The 27,962-nt window shown below is 41.0% G+C and overlaps 1 protein-coding gene across 1 annotated transcript; it reads left to right on the top strand.

Moving 5' to 3' along the window:
- Positions 1-27,825, top strand: itga2.2 (integrin, alpha 2 (CD49B, alpha 2 subunit of VLA-2 receptor), tandem duplicate 2). Its single transcript, XM_083783766.1, has 30 exons — positions 1-168; positions 1,534-1,657; positions 2,437-2,546; positions 3,657-3,748; positions 4,342-4,456; positions 5,080-5,207; positions 5,426-5,574; positions 6,191-6,341; positions 7,200-7,365; positions 7,530-7,606; positions 9,237-9,381; positions 12,640-12,785; positions 14,197-14,340; positions 14,708-14,911; positions 15,345-15,475; positions 16,887-17,050; positions 17,167-17,318; positions 18,203-18,313; positions 18,894-18,979; positions 21,309-21,450; positions 21,939-22,031; positions 22,186-22,262; positions 22,356-22,439; positions 22,589-22,691; positions 22,785-22,895; positions 23,501-23,611; positions 24,399-24,512; positions 24,664-24,753; positions 26,364-26,480; positions 27,429-27,825. Exons 1-30 carry the CDS (start codon positions 123-125, stop codon positions 27,519-27,521), a joined length of 3,576 nt encoding a protein of 1,191 aa, XP_083639892.1. The 5' UTR covers positions 1-122; the 3' UTR covers positions 27,522-27,825.
- The last annotated feature ends 137 nt before the right edge of the window (positions 27,826-27,962 follow it).

Raw genomic sequence — 27,962 nt, 5'->3', positions numbered from 1 at the left:
GAACGGTAGGCTACGGTCACTCAACACTGTCACACAGTAGGCTACACAACCTGGAGTGGGGCGCTTGGAACAAGTGCAGCGACTTTTATCAATCAATCACGCACACATGGAATAACGCAAGAATGGAACACGTCGTGGGGAATATGTTCGTTATCTTTTTCTTCATACGTAAGTATTCATCTTCGAACAAAGAATGTTACTGTCTACTACAGCATGCGCAATTTTTCAAAGTTTTCCCCGATCGAGTAGCCCATGCTCCATGAACGGACTATTTTAATTGATGTTGTCATGTTCTCTCAACTTGAGACTTCAAGATAATGTTCCAAAATCTATGTGTTTCAGTTACGCTGACGCCGACACACAATATGTTCATTGTTGGCTTAGGGAGGCTATAGTTTTGCTCGTGCCGTTTACGTTATTGTCATAGCCTGCTAATTCTTTAAATGGCAATTTCTCGTTGCACCTCGATCGTATCGCCTTAGCCTTGGATCAAGATTATGATTTATAGGCCCTACAGCCTACATAACTACATTTGATCGATTTTGACATGTGCATATACGAAAACTATCTCCCCAGGTAGGTTTACCTTTTTACCTAATGAAGTGGAAAGATGGAAATATCTATAAAGAAATAGCCTATGTATTTTTACATTGCTAGAAATGTACTAGCAATGTAGGCTACAGTTCTTATGCTCTCAATTTGTCTTAAACATTTCACAACTCAGACACTAGTCTAATTCATTTGATTTTAGCCTAATTGAATTAACTACCATTTATTTAGGCTATCTTACTGCATGTTACAGTATGGCCACAAATCGCAAGATTTGTTACAGTACATGTAGAGAGGCTTGCAATAAGAAACAGTAGTAGGCCTATCTGTCTGAGGGTATTATGCATTTCATTGCACAGTTTCAGAGACAAAACCCTACCATTTATTATGCCACACCCTGATGATACTGCCAGGTAATGGCATAACAGGACAGGAAGTGGTGCCAATGCCAAGGTCTTCTTGGTCAAGTAACCATCCACAACACATTCCTCTGACTGCAGAGCACAGTTAATTTGCAGCTGAGCTTTGACATGCATGGACTTGTGGATACAACACAGATAAGAGGGCTAAATTCCATGCCCTGAAACTGTTCATCATTGCTGTCTTTGTGACTTTTAGATCGTGTCTAGAGACCATGCTAGAGACACACAACCTCAAAAGACAGCTCTTCATGCAAACTATAGGACTTGATAGAGGGCTTATAGGCCTATTTTATGTGAGGATAATTTGGTATGTTGTCCTCTCTCCATGTTGACTCAGACTGATGTGGCCGTCTGTAAGATGATTCAGAAAAAAAATCCCATTGACTCAAAGGGGAAGTCGAGGTGCATCGTTGCTCTCTTGTGGAGAACTATATTTTTATTGGATTTTAACAAAATGAATTAATAACATAATAATATTTATTTAGTCCTGGCAACTTTTTGATTGATTAACAATGAATAGAGAACTACAAGTGTCTGCGCTTATGCAGTAAATTCTCTCCAGTTGACAGGATCTGCTACTCTCAGTCTTTCAACGTGGGCACTGCCGATGCCAAGATCTTCACAGGACCACCAGGTGAAGAGTTCGGCTACACTGTCCAACAAGTGACAAATCATCAGGGCAAATGGTATGATCATCCGCCAAATCACAGTTTGATGAAAGAAGCCATGATTTATGCATTCAGTGGGAACGTCCTTTCATAGTGCTTGCATGTCAGTAGCAAGTACAGTGGTCAAAATGGCCTGTTAATCATACTAGCTCAATGCAATTCAATTTTATTACAGTGTCGAAACAAATTGACTCAAGATATTTTATGTATAGCGCAAAGCCCCCCCCCCCCCCCCCACACACACTTTTTTTATGAATATATTTTTTATTTTGACAAATCTGTATGTTAATATGATATAACTGACACAACATATTACAACTGTGGTGGTTGTATTTGGTCTTCCTGCTGTTCTAAGATTAGATACTGTGGTAGGTTATGGCCATTACTGTTGTCCCCCTCCCCACCCCCTTTCTGCCTGTGGTTTGCTAAATCTTTGAACGCTTCGCCACAAATAACCTTGAAAAATGTTAAGACAATACATGCAGGCAACGCCTGATGAATAACTATTCCTTATTCACCAATTATTTGCAACGCAAATTAATTGACAGGGGTCTCTATACTGTACTAGGTCCCGTCCTTTTCCCCTCTGCACCAAATCCTTTTGCGGAAAATAGCTCATCTACTATCTTTCTCCAAATTTTCACAGAATGCTCGCCAATAATCACGGAATGTTCGCCTACTATGACATGCCCAGAATAGGGATGCTAGGGTTCATGTGGTTAACAAGCATCTTACTGGATGCAATTGACTGGATGTACCCATAGAGCTAATGTATAATATGCTTGTACTTTCTACAGGCTGTTGGTCGGTGCCCCTTGGAGTGGTTTCCGTCAAAACAGAAAAGGGGATGTTTATAAGTGTCCTGTCTTAGGACCAGTCACCAGCTGTGACAAACTCAATCTTCAGGGTAAGTCACCTCTGACCCTCTCCTTCAAACATTAGTGGAGGAATTCGTAGAAACGGATAACTTCAAATGTTCCCAAATGTTGAAACACTGTCACCCCGCTATACACTGTAAAAATCCTGAGTGATTTTGTGGGTTAATTTAAATCTGAGATGGTATCCTCCATGTGGTTCCATTTGTAGACTCAAATTAACACTGAGGATTTGTATTGTGTATACTAGCTTTGTTTATATTTTGATTCATTGAAGTTGTTTTACATTACTCTCTTAAGGTGAACTGACAATGACACGAAACAAGGAATGACATTGTGTGATAGATACAGAATCCAAAAGTGAAGCACGCACATCTCAAAAGATTCTACGGGTGCTGAACAAAAATACGGACAATTTAGGACTTAAAAGTTAATTACTTCCTTCCTTCTAAATTGTGTGATAGCCATGAATGTTACACCTACTGTAGCAGCTTAATTTACGGTTTTATGTTTTATGTGAAACAGAACAACAGATACTAGTTTTTTTTTTTTAAGTTAAAAACGCTTTACGGGCTTGCGGGGTGACTAAACTAAAAATGTGGAACAAACAAGACTGTGGAAGGAAACAACCTGTATATGCACACACCATGAATAGCAGACCACATACCACAACGAATATATACAATATCTTTCCAGATTTCCATGTGGTATTTAATCTGCTATTCATGGTGTCTATAGATATGATTTGGGGAATTGTCCTCGTGGGTTATTTTCAAATTTCTATTATTATTCCACCTGCTCGCCTATTATGTCACTTGCTATCCTTGTTTTTTCACGATTGGTTTTTATAGACCTCATACTTAGTTTGGATTTCTTTACTCATCTGTCAGAAAGACGCACTCCTTCTTACTAGTTTAATAATGTTGCATGTATAACATGCAATGCAACTTGCAACTACTTGTAAATTGCAACCATTATCCCCAATGGAACTTGCAAGGAGTTGCATTGGTGTGTACTGGGCTTAAGTTAAAACTGTTTTGTTGCAAGGAGTTGCGACTAGTTGCATTGGTGCAGACCTTTAACAAACACAGTTCATTGCAATGGAGCAACCACATTCAACAGCATTGTCATTGTCCTTACAGACTCTATTAGTATCCCAGATGTGAGAAACATCAACATTAACATGAGTCTGGGTTTGACTCTCACCCGGATGCCCACAATTAACGGTTTAATGGTAAGTCTAGTGTACTGAGTGCTATGAGTGAGTGAGTGAGTGAGTGAGTGAAAAACACTGTAACGTCATGTTCATAATAGTAAGATTTGCACAATAAAATCCTCAGTGTTACAAGATTATCCAAGTGTACAAATGGAACCAAATGGACCATTAGGTTTAATCTGTACACTCTTTTTTTTTCTTTTTTTTTTTTTTTGCGGCTTACGCCTTTATTGATTTTTTAAGGGATAGAAAGTAGGCTGACAGGAAACGGGAGAGAGATGGGGGGATGACATGCGGTAAAGGCCGTGTCGGGTCCGGGAGTCGAACCCGCGGCACACCGCGACTGGATCACCAGTCCGGTGCCCAGACCGTTACGCTACGGCCTGGGCCAATCTGTACACTCTTAAGACCCGTACACACTGGAAGCGTTTATTTTGTGAAACAAATTCACATAAACTGCTGTTTGTGTACATATAGCTCATCAATGCAATTTTCTTTTTTTTTAAATGACGTATTTCCAGATGGTATTATTCCGGTGTGTACAGGCCTTTAGAGTTAAATGAACACTAGCACTCTTGAGTCTGGATTTTACAGTGTGGTTCTCTTTCCAGGTGTGTGGTCCTCTTTGGGCACAACAGTGTGGCACCCAGGACTACTACCCAGGGGTGTGTGCAGGAATCGACCCCCTCTTCAGACCTCAACCTGCTTTCTCCCCCGCTGTCCAGAGTAAGAATATCCTCTCTCCGTCATACCTGCATGTCAGCTTATCAGCATGCTGATTCTGCTCAAAAAACTAGGATATTGACTTAACCCATTTAGGCCCGATGTCGAAATTAAAAAAAAGCCTTCTGAAAGAATAATGTTCCATTTTCAGAAGAGTTGTGCCGCATTTTCACGATTTTTCAAAAATAGCAGACCTACAAGCTCGTAGCGCGCCACTCGGTGGCGCGCTATGAGCTTATAGATCTGCTATTTTTCAATAGCTAAATTATAACATAATGTTTAAAACACCAAAAGTGGTTTCCGCCCCAAAATGGGTTAATGGAGCTATTAATCAGGTAATCTCTCAAGAACAGATTCTGAGCTGCAAAGGAAACAAACAGCGGAGGGCACTGTTTTTCCTTTTTTTTGCCACTGGGTTCCCAGATTGTAAATAAGGTGGCAATATAAATAGTCAATTGGGGGTACTGATTTCACCCACAGAAACTGTCTCTTTACACAATGACATTATTTTGGTGCAGGGTCTGATGGAAACACATTTGAGTAGTAGAGATAGACCTCGAATGTGTTTTGTAACAATTGTCATAATAATAATAATAATGTGTATGTTACTCACATTTTGTTTCAAGGTTGTGGAGGTCCTATGGACATAGTGATTGTGTTGGATGGGTCCAACAGCATTTATCCTTGGTCTCCCATGAACGCATTCCTCATGAAACTAATACCGGCACTGGACATTGGGCCACAAAGCACCCAAGTATGTGCCAGGATCTTCAACTACTGTATCTCTAATAGAAAGTTCATGAATAAATAAATGGAAGGATGGATAAATGAATGGACGGACGGACGGACGGACGGACGGACGGACGGACTTTCTGACTGACTGACTGACTGACTGGCTGAGTAAACTGGGTAAACTTATTTTTGAGTCATTTAACTGTTTGTGATATTTATCATGACATTTATTATATCCAGGTCAGCGTCATTCAATATGCAGTTGATCCAAAGATTGAATTCAGCCTCAGTCAATACAAAACCAAAGATGAAGTGGTCGCCGCAGCCTCCAGATTAACACAGATGCATGGACAATTAACTAATACCTTCCATGCAATCCAGTATGCCAGGTTGGTATTGTAGTAGATATTTAAGCATTAATGATTATTAATGATATTGAATAAGTCACTGTAGGTGACTTAGGTAGGTACCCTCACAAAAAAACATGCAGTAATCCTGGTCTCTAAACTACCTCCCCCTGGCCAGCCTGATGGAGGGGAAAGGAACTGGTTGGAATAATGTGTTCCTTCCACGCGCTACGTCCAACCAGGGAAACTCCCCCCTGTCAGGTGTAAAGGAGCAACTTGGACACTCAGGCATGAAGGAAGCATGAGTTCAAGTCCGTTGCTCTCCCCAGGTTGGTGGAGGGTGTGTAGAGCCCAGGATCACATTAGATAATTGACACAGGGGTGAAAAATGGGTTACAAAATCGTGGGATAAAAAAAAGAATAAGAAAGAATAAGTCACTGTACTTATTTGGAAGTAGTATGGGTCCATTATTAGATTATAATAATATGAGAAACCCTGAAGCTGTCTGGGTTTGAGTATGACACCAGAATTATATTTACTGCAAAACATCAAAGTTAGATTTATTGTTTGTGTTTTTAACATAATGTTTTTGGTGATAAAGTGAAATTATGGATAGCAGAAATATAATATTAACTTTAATATTGCATTTTCTCTCAGTCAGTGGGGCTTCGATTCATCTATGGGCGGTCGTACTGGCGCTGCCAAGGTGATGGTCGTTGTCACTGATGGGGAATCCCATGACAGTGACATCAGGGACAAGGTCATTGAAGAATGTGAAAAACTAGGAATTACCCGTTTCGGAATTGCTGTAAGTATTTACTACACTGACTGGTTATAATGTTAGTCTGTCGGTTGGTCGGTGGGTCAGTCCATCCGACTTTGTTCCTGATCTGGATGGATTGCCATGATAGGTCCCGGCAGCTCGTGAGCCTCAAACCCACACTGTTGACGTGCCTGCAGTTTTAAAAGCATTCCTCTCCCCAACCATACAAGGGAAAACAATATGGCCTCTGTGGCCATATTGAGCATGTTGAGTGAGGGGTGCTGCCATGCAAAATTATAAGCCACGATTGTAACCTTGAATCAGCAACATATTATATTCCCCTTTTCATTATATTCGCTGCAGACAATGATTAATTTATTGTGATGGAAGTCACACACACACACACACACACACACACACACACACACACACACACACACACACACAATATAATAGTAAAGAATAAACATAGTGAGCTGTCCGTGGTGCTGGGGGTACTTTGTAGGATGTAGAGAGTGTCTCAGGGGGTACATAACTGTCAACCATTTGGAAACTACTGCCATCAACCCCCAGGACAACCCCCAGGCCAAAATGTCAACCCCCCCCCCCCACCCCCCACCCCCCACCCCCATTTACAGTGTAAGTAGCAGCACAGGCTCTAATGGTCACTTGTCGGTCAATATACATTAGGATCCTTAGGCTTTCAGGAACAACACCTGCATATTGTGCATAACAACATTTAAAGTGTCCTAAGAGTGGCTGTATGATGATGAAAGACCAATAAAACCTTCTATAAATCCACTGGCAATAGGTTACCAAAATAATTTAAGCAAGTGAGATATTATGGAGATTTGAATATTTGAATAGATCAACTATTGTCTTTTCTTGTGGGTTCGTTTTTAGGTCCTGGGTTACTATATTAGAAACAACATTGACACCGACAGTCTGATTGCGGAAATCAAGTCCATCGCCAGCATACCCTCACAAAAGTTCTTCTTCAATGTGTCAGAGGAGGCTGCGCTCTCCACAATTGCTGGAGCTTTGGGAAACCGCATCTTCAACATAGAGGGTATTGTACACATAATTATTTCAAAAAGCCTTTCTATTCCACTCTATATATTAATTATTACATTTCCCCCCCATTTTGTCTCCTATTGGCTGAGATATTTAATCTTCCTTCCTCTCTCCTTCTAGTTTGAGTTCCTTCTGACATTGTACTATTTTCCCCACAAGGCACTGGGAAAGGGGGTGAAAACTTTCAAATGGAGATGTCCCAGGTCGGATTCAGTGCACATTACTCCAGTAAACAGGTCAGTACAAGGCCTTGTATTCTACTTCACGTTTTACAGGGATTTACACATGGAACAGTTATGCCTGTCTTCGCTTTAGGGATCATGGTTTGGGTCATAGCACCAGTTCCACATAGATCAACATGATGCCAAGCCAAGGCTGTGTGCATGCCATCTTTAACCATCTTTAATGGTTTGTTGAACTCCCTCTGGTGTTGTGGGTGTGAACTTCGTTGACATTAAGGAAGTATTTAGACAGTTACATAGGTTTCTTGGTGGTGTAGCGAATCTTGTGGACTAGACCCATTTGCAAGATGCTGTACTCTGTCGCCAACCCAAAGCCATTCCAACCTGCCGGTTTGTTTTGGGAAGTCAGCCTTGTTTTTCAATGGCCTTTGAGGTGCTGTGGTACCAAGAGGTGCATGCATAGTCGAAGAAACCTGGTACGAGGGCTCCTGTTAAGGTCTTCAAGGTGTTTTTGTTGAGGAGATCCTGTATAGGAATCTTGTTCTTTGGTAGACTTTTTTGATTACGTTGGTGGCCATTTTATCACCGGAAAGATTTGCCTTCAGGATGGAACTTACAGTAGGTACAGTAGGTAATTTCATCTTTTTGTGTGATAATAATATTGTCACCCACTCAAACCAAGAAGCCATCTGCCTTGCTGAGATACTATTTGATCCAAAGAGAATGGATTTGGTTTTCCCCAGATGTAAAGTTATGAATAATTTCACTTGATATCATACACTACCTCTCATCTTCCATCCAGCTGTTTGTTTTTATGCAACTATTGTAGGAACACCATGAATTGGAGCAACCACTTTGAATACAGCCCCAAATATCATGCACCTGTATACCGTAGATTGTTGTGGCCCTGACTTAACCCATTTTGGGCGGGAACCCCTTTTGGTGTTTTAAACATTATGTTATAATTTAGCTATTGAAAAATAGCAGATCTACAAGCTCATAGCGCGCCACCGAGTGGCGCGCTACGAGCTTGTAGGTCTGCTATTTTTTTAAAGTCGTGAAAATGTGGCACAAATCTTTGAATATATATTTCAGAGCGAACATTTTTAACTAAAATATTGGCTTCCCTTGGAACTACATATTTTGAGATGGGGGTCCGTGTGGCCCAATAGAGATAATTCTGGGGGTCCTTGACATGAAAAAGGTTGAGCACCACTGACAGGGTTTTTCTGAAAAAATGTTTTTTCTAAAAAAACATTTTTCAGAAAAACCCTGCCTTTTCTTTTATCGACCTCAGTCCAAAATGGGTTGAGTAAGGAACTTGTCTGTTGGTGTCACGTCCTGTCCTATAGGACGTACCACGCCTGGACCGCCGTCCCTACCTTTGCCCCTCTGTTGCCTTCCCCTGGCTGATTGTGAGACTGTGTCCACCTGCGCTTCTAAGCTGAAGAGACTTTTGTTAATGAGCATGGAGGTATATTAGGGACTCTGTGTTATTGGTTAGGTTGCTCTATTATAACACTGTGTTTCCCAAGAGTGGGACTGTATGTTATGTATGCCCTGGGAGGGTTTTCTAAGTTACAAATGCTTGAGTGCAAGTCTTTGTTGCCTGGATTTCTGCATACGGGTCCAAATACTGAGGTGTTCCTGACAGTTGGGTGACCTTTTCCTTGTGTTCTGGTAGAATGTGATGATGCTGGGGGCAGTGGGAGCGTATGCCTGGAGCGGCACAGTCGTCCACCATGACCACACCGGATCCAAAGCAGACATTCTCCCGTTCTCTGCCTTCGAGGGAACCCTGCAAGACAGAAACCACAGCTCATTACTGGGTAACGATTGGTATTCTTTCTTTCTCAACGTTTGAGAATGTTATTTGAACAAACCTCCCTACAGTATGTGGTTTTGTTAGCTCTTGGTATTAAAAGGCCCACTGGCCCAGCAGCACAGAATCTCAGAATCAGAGGCCTGCATAATACGCCGTACAACGAATGCCACGCCCATGAGCGGGGAAAACAAACTCCTCCAACTTTATTTGATGATTCGTCTAAGGATTAGTTGAGTAGTCTCTCTCCTTCATACAGAGTCTGGTAGATAGAAAAACAGAACAATGTACTGTAGGCTTAGAATAGTACCTTTTTCAACAATTTGCCTCAAATACTATTATATAAGTATGTCTGCATAGTGCATACCAGCATGGAATAGCCTACCACAAACCACTGCGTGGGCAGGGGCCGACCATCATACAGTGTTAATAAACATTACAAAATTCCGATCATCAAAATGCTACTAGATAGATTATATATACAGTGAAATGTTCTCCACTGAAGCTTACTGTATCGGGCATTAATGTACTATCACTGCCCAGTACATGGTGAAAAAAGAAAAGTTCAAGAAATAATCAGAACCGTAAAAGACAAAGTTAAAGACAAGAGAGCACAAAATGTACACATTCTATAGACTTTCAACATAGGCATACATAAAAATAAATAAAAAAGTTCACAATTGTGAGTGCTAGTTTATTTGAAGTGGTCAACTTTTTATCTCAGAAAAAAGTCACTTTTATCTTTTGCCACCCTCTAGCATTTTCTGAATGGCTCCCTCTGTAGTATATTAAACTGAATGGCTCCCTCTGTAGTATACTAAACTGAATGGCTCCCTCTGTAGTATATTAAACTGAATGGCTCCCTCTGTAGTATACTAAACTGAATGGCTCCCTCTGTAGTATATTAAACTGAATGGCTCCCTCTGTAGTATACTAAACTGAATGGCTCCCTCTGTAGTATATTAAACTGAATGGCTCCCTCTGTAGTATATTAAACTGAATGGCTCCCTCTGTAGTATATTAAACTGAATGGCTCCCTCTGTAGTATACTAAACTGAATGGCTCCCTCTGTAGTATACTAAACTGAATGGCTCCCTCTGTAGTATATTAAACAGAATGGCTCCCTCTGTAGTATATTAAACTGAATGGCTCCCTCTGTAGTATATTAAACTGAATGGCTCCCTCTGTAGTATATTAAACTGAATGGCTCCCTCTGTAGTATATTAAACTGAATGGCTCCCTCTGTAGTATATTAAACTGAATGGCTCCCTCTGTAGTATATTAATAATGGCTCCCTCTGTAGTATATTAAACTGAATGGCTCCCTCTGTAGTATATTAATACTGAATGGCTCCCTCTGTAGTATATTAATACTGAATGGCTCCCTCTGTAGTATATAAAACTGAATGGCTCCCTCTGTAGTATATAAAACTGAATGGCTCCCTCTGTAGTATATAAAACTGAATGGCTCCCTCTGTAGTATATTAAACTGAATGGCTCCCTCTGTAGTATACTAAAACTGAATGGCTCCCTCTGTAGTATATAAAACTGAATGGCTCCCTCTGTAGTATATTAAACTGAATGGCTCCCTCTGTAGTATATTAAACTGAATGGCTCCCTCTGTAGTATATTAAACTGAATGGCTCCCTCTGTAGTATATTAAACTGAATGGCTCCCTCTGTAGTATATTAAACTGAATGGCTCCCTCTGTAGTATACTAAACTGAATGGCTCCCTCTGTAGTATATTAAACTGAATGGCTCCCTCTGTAGTATATTAATAATGGCTCCCTCTGTAGTATATTAATAATGGCTCCCTCTGTAGTATATTAATAATGGCTCCCTCTGTAGTATATTAAACTGAATGGCTCCCTCTGTAGTATATTAAACTGAATGGCTCCCTCTGTAGTATATTAATACTGAATGGCTCCCTCTGTAGTATATAAAACTGAATGGCTCCCTCTGTAGTATATAAAACTGAATGGCTCCCTCTGTATTATATTAAACTGAATGGCTCCCTCTGTATAGTATATTAAAACTGAATGGCTCCCTCTGTAGTATATAAAACTGAATGGCTCCCTCTGTATAGTATACTAAAACTGAATGGCTCCCTCTGTATAGTATACTAAAACTGAATGGCTCCCTCTGTAGTATATTAAAACTGAATGGCTCCCTCTGTAGTATATTAAAACTGAATGGCTCCCTCTGTAGTATATTAAAACTGAATGGCTCCCTCTGTAGTATACTAAAACTGAATGGCTCCCTCTGTAGTATACTAAAACTGAATGGCTCCCTCTGTAGTATACTAAAACTGAATGGCTCCCTCTGTAGTATATTAAACTGAATGGCTCCCTCTGTAGTATCTAAAACTGAATGGCTCCCTCTGTATAGTATACTAAAACTGAATGGCTCCCTCTGTATAGTATACTAAAACTGAATGGCTCCCTCTGTAGTATATTAAACTGAATGGCTCCCTCTGTAGTATATTAAACTGAATGGCTCCCTCTGTAGTATATAAAACTGAATGGCTCCCTCTGTAGTATATTAAACTGAATGGCTCCCTCTGTAGTATATTAAACTGAATGGCTCCCTCTGTAGTATATTAAACTGAATGGCTCCCTCTGTAGTATATTAAAACTGAATGGCTCCCTCTGTAGTATATTAAAACTGAATGGCTCCCTCTGTAGTATACTAAAACGGAATGGCTCCCTCTGTAGTATATTAAACTGAATGGCTCCCTCTGTAGTATATTAAAACTGAATGGCTCCCTCTGTAGTATACTAAAACTGAATGGCTCCCTCTGTAGTATACTAACACTGAATGGCTCCCTCTGTAGTTGGTTTTGTCTGTATACCCCTGTGTTACAAAGTAATTCACCCCATCACTGGCTTTATTCTTTATTTTAATTGGAGGAATATTTCACTCTTAGCTAATATGTTTGATGGGTGTTGGTGCAAGCATGTATATTACAGTATATGGCATTTGAAAAATTTAAAATGTTCTTTGCAATTGTTATAATGTGTTTCTATTACGGTTTGCTTTATCACTAAAGCAAACCGTGATAGTCCATCATAGTCTCTCTGGACATTTCAGTGAGATAATTTTGAAAACAAAGTCTACCATTCGACAATTTAAACAATAAAAAAAAGATGTATTATCTTTTTTACAAAAAAAATAAAACTGACAGTTCTTTCTGTAGTTTGTCCAAAGTTTGAATTTATGTTACAATAAACCAATGCTAATGGCTGTTTTTTTGTGGAATTCCCAGGTTACTCTGTGACCACTCTGAGTGAGGGATCCACAGAGTATTTTGTGGCTGGTGCCCCTCGCTCCAACCACTCTGGGCAAGTGATCATCTATACTGTCAATTCACAGAAGAAAGCAACCGTCATAGATTCAGCGAGAGGGAAACAGGTATGAATGAGCTTTCTCAACCCATTTAGGCCTGACGTCGCTCTGAAAGAATATATGACACCTATTCAAAGATTTGTGCCGCGTTTTTACGATTAAAAAAAAATAGCAGACCTACAAATTCATAACGCACCACTCGGTGGCGCGCTATGAGCTTGTAGATCTGCTATTTTTCAATAGCTAAAGTGTAACAGAATGCTTGAAACAGGGTACTTCCCGCCCAAAATGGGTCAAATAAAGCTGCCAAAAGAAATCCTTAACAAACTCAAACAGTTAAAACACTCTGATTGCCCGGGGTTATTTAATCCATGAAATCCTAGCGGCCCGGCAATTTATATTAGCGGAGCACTTTTACCAACGGACCGGATGTTATCCTGGATGTGGCTGTAGCAGCTACATGTAGCCAAATCACGCTAGAGCCGATCGACAACAACGGGAGGTATGATTAAATCGCTGTGGGCCGTCAAAGACAGTGGTTCCCAAACTTTTTCAAGTACCCCCAAATTGATACTAATGAACCTGCGGACCCCCATTTGAAAAAGATATGGCAGGGACTCTCCATAAGAGAAGATTTTGACAGCTCTAGCGGTGATTCTCAACCTGTTTAATTTCAAGGACCCCCAGTTTGACATGCATTAGTCTACAGACCCCCATTTAATGGCATTTCTATCTCTGGGACCCCCAATTTATATTGTAAAATCAATGCTAATTTAACTCTGAGAGTGTACAAATGGACCCATAAGAGTCCAGTTGGTTCCAAACTATCATTTAGCTGGGGACCCCCTGGAACTCCTTCAAGTACCCCTGGGGGTCCCCGGACCCCACTTTGGGAACCACTGGTCTAAGACATGATCTTTTCTTAGAATTGGACGGGATGATTTAGATCAAGAGTTATTAACGTTTTAAGATTTTCGGTCTCGTCGGCAAAACAGGGGGGACATTTTCGATGACGTCCCACTGTTACGCAACATCGAGTGTTGCGCAACAGGCTCTCCCAGGCTGTGGTGCGATGCGATCGGCTTTGATATCAATAACCTCCGTCTTTTTGATAAAACTTCCGTTCTGGGCGCTTAATTGAAAGGACGGTGAACTTCGTCCCGGGGCGATCTGTGTTAACAGTCAACATCTGTTGACTAGAACTGCTGCTTTTACATGATTATCTCGTTGAATAGATGAGAGAACCACCCACATTAGATGAATATATAGCGTACGTTAGATTAATTTAATAGATCAGGAATTTTGTTACAATCTCCATTATCAGATACCAACTGCTGATACAAACATTCATTCAGACCATGATTTGAAGAGTTAACACGGTTTTATTACAAAAAAGTTTGAAAGTAAAGCCCTTCATATATCGCAGCATCGATAATTTTAATGATATCGAAGAGTGTCCAATCTTTTCTTGTTCTAGATCGGGTCCTACTTCGGCAGTGTCTTGTGCGCCCTGGACGTGGACAGAGACGGGGTGTCAGACCTCCTGCTGGTAGGGGCACCCATGTCCATGAGTGTGCTGAAGAAAGAGCAGGGCAAGGTCTACCTCTTCTCTGTCACCAAGGTAAACACAAGGCCCATGTCACAGAGTCACTGCATATCTCCACATACGGCTTTCGTGAGCAAAGTACTCACCCTTCATGATGTTGAAATTAAGGACGTCATACTTTGTGGTCAAATTGCATCTTCAACCAGCTGACGGCTGCATGCCCAGATGGCTTGGATGAGCGCATGGGGGGGTGGGAGCCTGGGGGAGGGGGGCTGTTAAGGGTTAAGTGTCTTGCTCATCGACACTTCGACTAATTCGACATGTCGAAGCAGCTACCTTTCCCATTTCCAGATGGCCTCTCACTTCCCACTCAGCCACGGTCATTCAGCAGTGGCCACAGTGGTTGGTCTTCACCGTTCACACGTCTCTCTGAATTCCAAAGGGCATACTGAACGAGCAGGGTTCCCTCAGTGGTCCGTCCCCGGCCGAGAACGCCCGCTTTGGGATGGCCATCTCCGCCGTGTCTGACCTGGACCTCGATGGCTACAGTGATGTGGTCGTTGGAGCGCCCCTAGAGGACAGCGAGAGGGGTGTCATTTACATCTACAACGGGGAGAAGAAGATGCTAAAGAAAAAGTTTTCACAGGTGCGAGAATACAAACGTCGCCTGTGTTGTTGTTGTTGAATGCGACAAAAGAAATTCACACTCATGTGAAGTGAGGGGCGCAGCGAGGGCAGTATTTATATCACCCCGATGCCGTCTTACGAGACTTGCGATGTAATTTACTACCCTAATAAACATTAAAGTCCATAGACTTGGCTGCCACATGAAGTAAAACAATTTTTTTTAACAAATAATACATTTTGGGCCCAAAACAAAGGAGGTCAACTTAAACAAACTGAACTGAACTTAACATAAAAGGGGATTTACAAAGACTAACATTTAAACAATATAAACCACTACATCACTAATTCATATTGAATAATGAAATTACAAACAACTGAAATATCTTCAATAACTAATAAATCTTATGTCTATAGGAAATTAACCGTGGTCATAATCCTTTGCTCTTTTCCAGAGGATCCTTGGCTCTAAATTGGACCCAAATATTCAGTACTTTGGGAGATCGCTTGATACCTATGGAGATCTGAATGATGACACCATCCCTGATGTCTCGGTTGGTGCGCATGGTAAAGTGGTCCAGCTGTGGTGAGTATCCATGCATTCTGAGATGAATGGAACCAAAAACATGTACAGTGCACACAACACCTGCAAACGTTTGATGTCAATCTTAGCCTACCACGATAGAATATGCTAAATCAGACAGATCCGCCTTTTGTTTTTGGCTTTTCTGCCTTTTATTGATAGTTTCAAGTGAAGACAGATGGGAAAGCGGGAGAGAGAGAAGGGGAGAGACACGCAGCAAATGTCATCACGAACGGGACTCGAACACGCGACACGCTGTCAGGCCATAGCCTATTCAGTATTTTAGCTGTGACGTGAGCGCCCCCTCCTGAGATACTTCCGGGTCCTACCTTTGTGTCGCTTTTGTGTCCCCATAGAGTTATACTGTGACGCTCCGTCGGACTAAATCTGAGACGAAAACAACCACGAAAGTCTCATTTTACCGCTTTCCTCGCAACAACAAAGCTGCGCTGCTCTCCCAAATCTGGCAGTGACAGGCACATTTTTTTAATTGTGTCAACTAAATCCTCATTAATGCAAACTAGATTCAACATACTCCAGCCTGCACACATTCTAAATATGCCCCCGAAATATTTTACCGAGCAAATGTTGCCACCTTCAATAATAATGATGATAATAGTCTTTATCGTCTCCACATCATATATTTTTAGTATGTTTAGATATTCTATTTACAATGAGATGCGGACGGGAGCTGGTGCCACTTGGACCCGGACGTAACGTAGCACTACAAAATGACGTCGGATTTAAATACTGTGGCATGCGCCTGGACTACTCGGCTAGCGAGCGCCCAGACAGATCCGTCTTGATCACATGACAAGGTTATGTGTATCGATATTCGTGATAGTTGGATAAAATCTGAAGCACAAAAAAAAAATCAGTTTAACATAAGTCTGCCCCCTGGTGGCCTTGGCCTCTAGGGAGCGTGCAATGCGTGCATTCAAACTTTTATGCAGACACGGTGCAGTTATACATTTTTCAAGTGACATTTCTTTCTTGGCCTAGTGGGAATGCGTGTGCAAAATGTCACGGAAGTCGCATGCTGTGTTCATAATTTGAGGCATTTTGTTCAAAACAGAGCACTCCTGTGAACTTTGGAAGGCAATCTTAGCCAATCAGGATGGAATATGAAAAAAACAAAGACCCATTTGGTTTAATGACTATAGAGATATTGTGTACAGATTTGCGTGATTTTAGGACAAAATCTGTAGGAGTACTGTCTAAAATGTGTAAAGATCGGCAGTAGCGGTCCGGAGCACATTGATATGACGTCAAACTGGTGGGTTTCTTCCCAACCCACACCACAGACCAATCAGAAGCCACGGGTCCATTTCACCCTTTTACATCGGCCTGGTGGAGACAATTATTAAGAGAGATCCATCTTCATAAGCTATAATTATGTTGTTTGTGTTTTCAGGTCCCGCGGTCTAGCTGTCATCACTGCCAAAGCCTCATTCACACCTAGTAAAATCAGCATTCTTACTAAGAATTGCATGATAAACGGACGGAAGCTTTTCTGTTTCAGCGCCAACATCTGTTTCAGTGCCACATTCAAGCCCAAGAACCCAGTTGGACCTATTGGTAAACCTTCTTATTTACTATAAATGTGTTGGCTTTGTGTCAATTACTCAAGTCCTAAACGCGTTGTTTTCAATGTTAGGTAAGCTGTGACAGAATCCATCTCTCCCTTCTTTCAGATCTATCTTATAACTTGACTCTGGATGCTGACTTGCAGTCTTCCCGTGTGACGTCGCGCGGGTCATTCAGTACAAACAATGATCGTCTCCTATCTGGAAACATACAAATATCATCCATGCCTTTGTGTCAAGACTACCAAGTCTTTGTTCAGGTACAGGATCTGTGGATTATTTTCTTTGTCTTTTTTCTTTTTGAGGGGCTCCTATATCTAGCTTTTGGTTACAGTCCACAAACTTCGTCTTAAACAAATTCCCATTGACAATGAATGGAGAATTCTACGTCATAGTGTCTGAGCAAATAGGCATAGTGTCTATTTTACGTCATGATGATGTACGATGATAAGAGCACCCCTCACTTCACACGGGTGTGATTTTTATATTTTCTTTTGACATTTTTGAGGGGCGCTACTACGCTAGCCCCTCCTATATGCAGGTTTAATGTTTGTTTTTAGTTCAATGTTTGTTTTAAAAACACCATTGACAATGAAGGGAAAATGTATGTCATCTTGTCCCTAACGCAACCATTAAATGACATTAACAATAGAGATTTAAAGATATGTAATGTTTGTGTTGGCACCGTTTGTTTTACATCAACATTACATATCAACATGAGTTAGACACACGGGTGTGATTTTGATAATGTGGAGGACACATACAGTACAGTAGTGTTATACAAAGGTCCTGTACATGTTTGGTATATGCCACTTACCCTTTTACAGGCTGTAAATCACATGAAATTAACTCTTAAGGTCATTACACACTGGCGAATTGGCGACGCGATGCGATTAAGCGATCTGAAAATGCGAAATATTCGCCCGGCGAATTTATTTTATTTCGACACCAGAGCGAACAAATAAAGAGCGAAAACGGTCGCATTTTCGCATATTCGCGCATTCGCCACTGATGTGGAAGCTTGCATTGACTTCAATTGTTGTTGTTTTTTAATGCGAATTATTCACACGAATAAATCGCGTCGCCAATTCGCCAGTGTGTAATGACCTTTACTCTTCATGCCCATCTGTTATATTTTCAACAGGAGGCTCCAGACTTTGTCAACTCTCTCAGTTTGAGGGTAGACGTCGCCCTACAGAATCCAAACGCAAACCCTGTCCTGGATGTGTTCTCTCCCAGTGCATGGGAATTCTTCGTAAGTGTGATGTAGCATGTAAAGGAAAGGTACTATGTTTACCCAGGGTAACTGGACTAATCTCATGAACTTGTTTACAGCCAGGCCCTGCTCATAGAACATTTCATGGTAGGGGTTCAATGCCTTGTCCAAGTGGTCATTTTAACGTGCCGGTCCGGGGATACGAACTAGCGACCTTCCGATATCAAGACCGCTCCGCAATCCGTTCGGCCACCGCTGCCCCATGTCTTATTTTATTTAGACCTGCATGGAACCATATGGCATCGACTAATTAAAATAGAAAAACTGAATCAGCATACTGAGTTTATTCAATTACCACCAAGATGATCAGACATTCAAAAGTATGTTTTGCGACCGTATCGTGACATAAAAGGGAGAATAAAATTAATAAAATTGAATGGTCAATCATGGATGTTTTCTTTGGCATGTTTCGAAAAGAGTTCTGCAGTGCTCCCAGTGGAGTAACTGGAGTAAATAAATAATAATAATTGGAGAACAATAACTGAATTAATATTAGGGATATATAAAAATACAATGTGAACATGTCAAAATGGAATAAGCCTTTCCATAACTCTTCCAGGTACCCTTTTCTAAAGACTGTGGTTCTGATGAGGTGTGTGTGAGTGATCTAGTGCTGAATGCGAAGAATGTACCAAAGGTCTCCAGGTGAGTGAGCTATATTAACCACTTGAAGCCTATATAGCCTATTCAGAAAATAGCCAAAAGCCAGACAAGATTGCAACACGTCAAAACATGATGCCTTATAGATCAGCTATTTTCAGCAAGGACAATTTTGTTATTGTGGGGCGGGGGCCTCTACAAGCTACAGCGCACTATGAGCTTGTATGTCTGCTATTTTTGAATAGCCAAAGTACAACATGACAAAGATGCTTTCACGGTTTTAATGAGAGATGAGATGTACTTTATTATCAACCAGACGCAGGCAGACAGAAACACATCAGACACATAAGGTGGACGTAATCACATCAAGACCAGGGCAAACATAAGCATTGAGGGAGAACAGTTCTTATGTGTTGTTATATAGAGCGTCGCAGTCCCGCCCCCTCGAGAGACCCGGAAAATAAATCCCTGTTCATTTTCCGCATAGACTTTTCAGAAAGTATTCATTTAAAGATGTTTACGGCGCGGACAAAGCCAACTCTTGTCGTGACAAATCATGACAACAAACACAATTTTTCGGGGCTGAACAAATAATTAGAAAGAAGAAGAAAAACATTTTTTGTTTGTTTTTATTCTTTGTAATTATTTGTACGACAAGAGTTGGCTTTGTACGACGCTTATAAGGTCTTTAAATAAATACGTTTTGAAATGTCTATGGGGAAAATGCATTGGAAACTATTTCCTGGGCCTGGCGTCGTCATGAAAGGGGGCGGGACTGTGGCGCTCTATAGTCTCATGGCAGTTGGCAAGAAAGAGAGTCTACTCTATACCACTCTGTGTGCATGTTCAGAGGGAAGGTCCATGAGCCTTTAAAGAGTCTACTCTATACCACTCTGTGTGCATGTTCAGAGGGAAGGTCCATGAGCCTTTAAAAAACCCCACTGAGAGGCGCTTCCCCAGCCCGTAGGAATTTGCGAAGCGACAAAGATAACCCTCTCCACTTGGCTTTCCTCTTCTGAACACGGGCCAATTGTGTTCTTATATAGACGCTTGTCCAAGCCGCATGCACCGCAGATTCAAACCCCTTGACTCCATGGTGGGGTCTATAGGGGTTGCACCACCCGAGTGCAGGTGTAAAGAGCAGAAATGTATTCTCAGAAAGGTCTGTGCGATTAAATGGTCACTAGTATGCATTTCTATACAATCTATTAATATTTAATATTTATGTCATATTTTAACACAATGCAAAGGAAAGTTCTGTGACGTTTAAGGCAAATTTTCCATTGTGGTTGATCTCTCCAATAAGTGTCATACGAACCCTTATAACTATTACAACATTTTCTATTTTAATCCACTTTATAAGTCTGTCTTAATTGTAAATGGCTTCATGGCATAATGAAACACTGCATTTTATACAGCAATCAAGCTCATAAAATGGGTGGGTCGGATGAAAAGAAAAGTTTGGGGTGATATTTACTCAGTGAAGGGAAGCGGTTGAAGAGATGTGGGGGAAAAACTAAATTTCACAAGGCCTGCTGCGACCCCTATTTATGGTTTTTAGTTCACAACTGGTTTATGTGTTGCTTTGGTTGCTATGTGAAAGATTATGACTTAAACAAAAACGTGCTATAAAACTTGTTTTTGTTTTCTTTTCGTTTTCTGTTTTCCAAATTGTAATCATTGCCAATTCCCCCTTTGTATATAGATCCCTGTCACTACTCACTATAGTCACAACCGACCCTTACTGTTGGTCTGTGGGAGGGTGTAGAGTAGACAACTCAATGTCTCCTCAGGCTCTGATATGCATGGAGTTGCCAGACTCTTCTTTTCACCTGACAGTGAGGAATTTCACTGGGAGGACGTAATGCATGTGGAGGAAAGGAACCCACTGTCCGTCCCAGTTCCTCAGAATGCTGAATAGGCACCCTTGCTGACCTGTAGTAGAGCAGAGGTTCCCTTTTAGCTTGAGACCCAAAAGTGGAATTTGATGTCTCTCCAGGGCCCAAAACTAGTGAAAATAGACGATCTATAAAACTCAACATTTTCACTACTTCTTAAATTTTCTTTTTTAATATATGAATTTCTTTAAAAAAAATACAGTTTTTGTTTCTTTGTTAATCTTTTGAAATAATTATAATAAAAAAAAGAAATAGGAAACAGAGGGATATTTACTTGCGACCTGTAATAAAATAAACTAGCTAGTGCAGCGACACCCCAGTGTGGTGGACATGACAAGTGTTGTCTTTATCAATTCATTCCAATATAAATGGGGAATCATTCAAATGAGGGAGTTGCCTTTGTTCTTGCCATAGATACAGTTGTATAACCCTAACCATGAATCTGAGTGTAAATCATCAGGACTCTTGTTTTTCAGCTCATCCCCCCTCCTGGTCAGATTCAACAACCAGGGCCTTTCATTTGAGGTTGCTGTCAAGAACAAAAAAGAGAGCGCTTACAACACCCAAGTCTTGGCCACGTATTCCAGCAACCTCTTCTATGCCTCCATCATCTCTCCTGTGAGTTGAAAACATTAAGACTACGAGAAAAAGATGTTGATGTTGACAAGGCCACTGTTAAAAAAGAAAATTGATCAGAAATGAATTACTTTTAAACCACCAGAATTCATTAGCACATACACTCAAGGCCCTGACACATACAAAGTGTCTTGACCTGGTGACCTTCTGATTACTAGGCCTCTCTATCCACTGCTTCAATTGTAATAAAAAAATCACACCTGTGTGAACTGAGTGGTGCAACTCCTCTCTCTCTCTCTCTCTCTCTCTCTGTTTGGCACAACAGCGCCCCTACTGGTACTAATAGTCATACTCGTCAGTTGTGCTCTAGTATAAAGCGTAAATAGGTTTTTACAATATCCACATTTGTAGAGTCATGTAGTACATTATTCACACGCCATGGTGTGAATAACACAATTTTCGAGTTTCAATGGAGTGTAAACAAAGTGGTCAGAATGAGTGACTGGAACCATGTCTTGAACTGTTCACAGAGCGATGGTACAGTGGTGAAATGCACCTCTACAAAGCAGACACGCGTTGTTGTTTGTCAAGTGGGCTACCCAGCTTTAAGAAGAGACCAGGAGGTGGAGTACATATCAACCACATGCAATACATTATTTTGTGGTTTTGGTGACATGCTGTACTTTGTTGTTCTGATAACCGATTGTGGTTATTCCATGAAGTATACATTTGCAAGTCATACAGAAATGTTTTACATGTTTTCCTCCTTATCGGTAGGTCAAATTTTGGATACATTTTGACTTTAATCTTGCCCAATTGCAAAACCAAGCGCACGTGAACTTTGAGGCCAAAAGGTACACACATTTGTCCTTTAAATAAATACACCTTTTTTCCCTTTCAAACAATATACAGTATGAAACATTGTGCTTCTGTTATTTCATTTATAGCGACGGTAAAGAGGACAGACCGGCAGACAACAAAGTGGACGTATCAGTCCCTGTCCGATACGATGCAGAGATTGTAATGTCCAGGTGATCCAATCCTCTGATTCAGCGCATTCTTACTACATAGATATTGTCTAGTATTTTGTCAAGCAACATAACTATTGCATTCCAGCTGTTGATTGATAACATATCCATCGCAGCATTGATTTGTAATGTGTGTTTGTTTGTACTGTCAGGCATTCAAATATAAATTTCTACGTGTCAGAGGAAACCAACAAAGTGATAACAATGGTGAAAACCCTAGACGATATTGGTCCAGAGTTTAAGTTCTCTTTAAAGGTACAGTAAAGGAATGTGTCCCTATAACACCCTGTCCTTTTCATAAAAATGTTGAGATGGGTTATTGAAATGGTCTGTGAAATATGTGTACAGATTTCAACAGGTAAATTCCCTGCCAGCCTGCTGTATCTGACCATAGCTCTACCTATGGCAACCAAAGCTGGTAACCCACTGCTCTATGTTGCCCAGTTTGACCAACAAGCGGTGAGTATTCAGTATTAATTTACGGTACACTAAATTGCAGAGAGTTTCACATTTTGTTTAACCTCATGAGTGTCTTGGTTGATACGCAGCTTGTCTGATAGCAGGCCCACACGTGTATCAATATATAAAGTTTTATATATAAGACAGTGGTTCTCAATGTCTGCATGGGAACCTCTAGGGTTCCTTGAAGTGGTTCCAGGGGGTCCCCAGCTAAATGAGTCAATAGTACAATCAGTTTAACAACCCTAGAGCCACTCTAGAAGTTCACAGCGCAACGCAACGCAATGAGACACGTTTGTAAGCTTGTACATTGTGTATTTTTTTTCAACTTGAAAATCTTTGAAAAATTGGGAATATTATGGAAACATAGGGGTCCCTGGCAAAATAAAAAATATTTTCACATGAGGGTCCACGGCCAAATACATTGATATTTGGCCATTAATTTGGTGGTCCCACTAATATCAGAGCATACAGTACATGCAGTACAATTTACTACTACTAAACGTAAATCATTTTTGCCTCCCTGAGTTGTATGTTGAACATAATACAGTAGTGTAGTAATGTAGTAAATTAACTGTGATGACCTCTCTCTTCACATCACGCAGGGCAGCTCCGTAAGCTGTGATGCTTCCAGCCTGATCAACCCACTGAAGATTGGTGTGAAAACCCACACAGCTACGTTTTCTAAAGAGAGTCTCAGAGGCACTACAGTACTGGTCAGTCACTCAAAATACCACATTCAGTCAATATATATATATATATATATATGAGACAAAAAAGGAACTCCTGCACATCCAAAAAGGCCCGTAGGAGGTGCAAGTCTAGTTAGCAGGCATAGACATCAAAAAAGAGAAAAACCTTCCAAGGAAGGGACTCGTTTCGCCGTGAGCTTCGTCAGGTGCACCTGACGAAGCTCACGGCGTGCTGATAAATAAGTTGATGCAGTAAGTTGTCCGTCTCTGTTCCCTGGAGTGTGCAGTCCCTTCCTTGGAAGGTTTTTCTCTTTTTTGATATATATATATATATATATATATATTTGGCCTTTGTATTGGAAAATAAGTGCGCACAAAAACAATTGATAACTTTTAGCATAGTTGCGGTACTCTGTTTGGGAACCAGTGCAATCGACTATCAAATCTAGCAAGAGATGTCATGTGTGTGCCACATGATGTCTGAAGTTACTAGTGCTGTCATATTATGATAAAAATGTCAACGGCAGGTTTTTTCTTTCACATCTATCTAAATGAATCTTCTAAACATAATATTAGCTCATTGCCCCCCATTAAAATGCAGCACATTTACCACAATGAGCTTCAGCGATCTCATATCACCAGTACATGGTGCAGTTGGCCATCATTGCCACCTGGGGCCGCCATTGTACACAACATTTGAAAACTCTCCAATGCAGATTTGAATGTATAATGTAATTATCCAACTACAATAGATGTCATATAACATTACAGTTGCACTATTATTTCTAATGCTTATTTCTTTATTTCACAGGACTGCAAAAATGCAAACTGCAAATACATAAAATGCATTCTCAAAGACCTCCAAGAAAGGAGTGAGTACTTTGTCAACGTTACAACCAGGATCTGGAGCGGCACCTTCACTTCCGTAAATATATTCATTAATAAGCCTCAATTTTTCATCACGATTCTCAGTTTTGTCAGCATATTGTGTGTGACACTATACGTGTGTGTGTGTGTGTGTGTGTGTGTGTGTATATATGTATGTCTATATAATATATATAATGTATTTTTCACAGGCTACATTTCAGAACATTAAGCTTGCTTCCACTGCAGAAATTGAGAGCTCCCAGCCTGATTTACTTATCATCAGCGTTAAGAAGCTACCGGTAAGTTCATATTTTCAGTCACTTGCTCTACTGTTGAAATAAAATACATAATTATGACAATATACTGTGTGATATTTTCCATTTCCTACACTTCTAGTATATTACCGTAAATCTATCTCTGTTCATGACAATGTTGGGTGTTTCTCATAACAAACGAGTTCAAAAGAGGATCAGTCTATCTATCTATCAGTCTCGGATAACTGTGGTCTACTCAAGATTCAAGATTTTTACACAAGATAAGATATTTAGTCTTTTGTCCCTCAACTTTGTAGCAGCAATAATAAACAAATAGGCTAACGAGAAATGATAAAGAATAGCAGTAAATGTGCGAAAGAGAATAAGAAAGTTAAGTATATCAATTGGTGTACTGAATATAGAAGAATCTTGTTTTAGTAGCTGGAATTATAAAAGCAAAAATAATCATTTATATAAGATTGTTGATGGTCTTTATGATCAAAACGGTCTTCAATAGAGATAGATGTTTATCCACCATACCAACGATGATCACATCACCAGTAAGACGCCCTGAGGGGCGGCGGTGGCTCAGGGGTAGAGTGCCTGGATGTGCAACCGTAAGGTTGCCAGTTCGAACCTGGGCTCCCCCAGAGTTACTGTCGAAGTGTCCTTGAGCAAGACACTGAACCCCTAATTGCTCCCGATGTGCTAGTTGGTGCCTTGCATGGTTTCCGCTGCCATCGGTGTATGAATGTGTGTGTGAATGGGTGAATGTAATGCACAATCTCTGTAAAGCGCCTTGGATAAAGGCACTATATAAAATGCACCATTTACCATTTGATAAGCGTACACGCATCCGCCTGGGTGACAGCAGACTGCTGGGCGAGCGCTGGTGCTTTGGCATGGGGGGGTCAGATCAACATATCGAATGAATTCTGTACTGGCCATGTGGGGAGTGTCTTGAGTGTATAGGGTTTGATGAGGTCAGAACAGGTCCGCTCCATATATGGAGATCTAAGGATGGCAGTGAGGGCAGTGTCTTGAGTGTAGAGGGTTTGATGAGGGCCCAGGTAGGGCCGGGCGACCGGGCCTTAAGTTTCGGGCCGGTTGAGAACTCTAGTTTTCGCCGGCTGCCGGGCGTAGCTGCACTAATAACTTTGGGGCGAGACCGTCTAGAGTTTGAATGGACAGGTATCAGTCAAAAGGGAGACATCGAAGAGGAAGGACGGGTGGGGAAGGATCAACATACTGTATGGAATGTCAGAACAGGTCAGCTCCATATATGGAGGGGTGATGTCACGAGGCGTGACCATATATGGAGGTGTGATGTTACGAGGCGTGATGTCACGAGGCGTGGCCATATATGGAGGTGTGATGTCACGAGGCGTGCCCATATATGGAGGCATGACCGCGACACACGGAAATGCAGGTTTTCATAGTAAATGCGAGCTACGGTCGCGATGATGATAACTGAAAGCACCCTCCAGCCAATTTTACGTCCTGTTTATTCCCTTAATTTCCTCACCAAACCATGTACACAGTAGTGGTTTGAAATGGCATACTGTGTAGGAAAGTACTGCAGGGAGGCTTCAATGACATGCAGAAGAACAGCATAAGCCGCTGTGTGTGTGACCCCCCACTCCCTTGCCCCACAGGTGGTGCTCCTGATCAATAAACCTGGAGAAACAGCAGACGTCCCGGTTGGGGTGATAGTGGGCAGCGTAATTGGAGGGCTGCTGTTGCTAGCCCTGTCTGTTGGACTACTGTGGAAGGTGAGTGAGTGTCTGTATATGCTAAGGAGTATACTGTACATATATATTTAGAGCATTCACTTGTCGCTGCAGTCAAGAGTTGACCAATCAGTGCTTGTTAGCATGAGCAACATGCTAGAAACAGCGGAATGTTGAGTCTAGACTTCCCTTTCAAATAATCAGGGCCTGATTTGCCTGATTTATTTTATATATTTATTGCAATCCAATTCAAGTGAGATCATTTGTGTTTAGTTTTTGTATATTTAGTTTTATTAGGGTGATTTTGCCACTCCCCCCAGACTTTTTCGGCTAAAACAAACACTGGCGTGGCCGTAAGGGCCCGGTTGTCCTCAAAAGGTACTCTAGCCCAGGGGCCTCAACTCCTGTAAATCCGGCACCGCAAATAATGTATGTATAAGTAAGTGATTCAAGTCAATAATAACTTTATTAATAGGACAGACAAGACAGGACGGGATATGATAGGAAATAGGGATGACACCGAAACTATTCGGCCGGATAGTGGCAAAAAAATTATATTCGGGAAACTGTTGATTTTAGAGCCAAAATCGAAGTTACCTTTCGTAAAATACTGTTTTATTTGTTGTGATGATGTGATCAAAATGTAATCATGTCTTATGCAATTATCATGTAGCTCTACAACACAATTGATATAATATTAATCATATTCAGCTATTCAGTATTCGCTTTTCGGCCAACTGTTTCCTATATTCGGTATTCGGTTTTGGCCAAGAGTTTCCCATTCTGTGCATCCCTAATAGGAAAGGTCAGGTTAGGATAGGATTGTATAGGTTTCCATAGGAAAGGCATTGCATGAGATTGTGTCGGGATGAATCCCACTCATTCCATCATCTACAGCAACACTACTGCATCTCCACAGCACACAGCTGTGCACCTGGAATTTCGTTTATCCAGAGCTGTGTACCTGAATATTATCTTTTCATTTTCTAGTTTGGCTTTTTCAAAAGAAAATACAAGCAGCTTCTGGCAGATGGAGGTGAAGAGGATGAGAACATTGCACTTGAGGAGGATGAGGGTCTGTGACCTGGAGAGCACCCGGTCTCCTTTTTGGTGGACACTCAGGATGAATGCTACTGTTACTCAGACGTTCTCAGGGTTGGAATGGACATTAGCTCAACTGCTGGGTTTGGGGTAAAAAAAAAGAAGATATTCTCAATGGCACTATTGTTGATTTCTGCAGCAGCCTGTGGATAACTCAATATTTGTTTCCCCTTACAAATTGATTGCTGTTAATCTATACATTTTTGTCTGGAGTCCTCTGGACCATACTGTACATTGACCAATTGTTGTTGCGCACTGGATTTGAATAAATGTTTCTAAATCTTTATATCAATAATAATGGGGGAGAATCTGCACTTAAGCATCATTTTCATTTTCAAAATGACAGTTTGTGGCATGCCTCTTGAAAATAAACTTTCTGTATGCACCTTTTCAATCCGATCCTAATGCTTACTTGTTATACAA

The sequence above is a fragment of the Protomyctophum parallelum genome (genome assembly GCF_964188405.1).
Source record: "Protomyctophum parallelum genome assembly, chromosome: 15".
Lineage (NCBI taxonomy): Eukaryota > Metazoa > Chordata > Actinopteri > Myctophiformes > Myctophidae > Protomyctophum > Protomyctophum parallelum.
Note: the sequence above shows the minus strand (reverse complement) of the source record. Positions and strands in the feature narration are given on the sequence as shown.

Coding starts and splice junctions, on each gene's coding strand:
- itga2.2 (XM_083783766.1), top strand. CDS start 123: ATGGAACACGTCGTGGGGAATATGTTCGTTATCTTTTTCTTCATAC. Junction 3,749..4,341: donor CCACAATTAACGGTTTAATG/GTAAGTCTAGTG, acceptor TTCTCTTTCCAG/GTGTGTGGTCCTCTTTGGGC. Junction 9,382..12,639: donor AAACCACAGCTCATTACTGG/GTAACGATTGGT, acceptor TGGAATTCCCAG/GTTACTCTGTGACCACTCTG.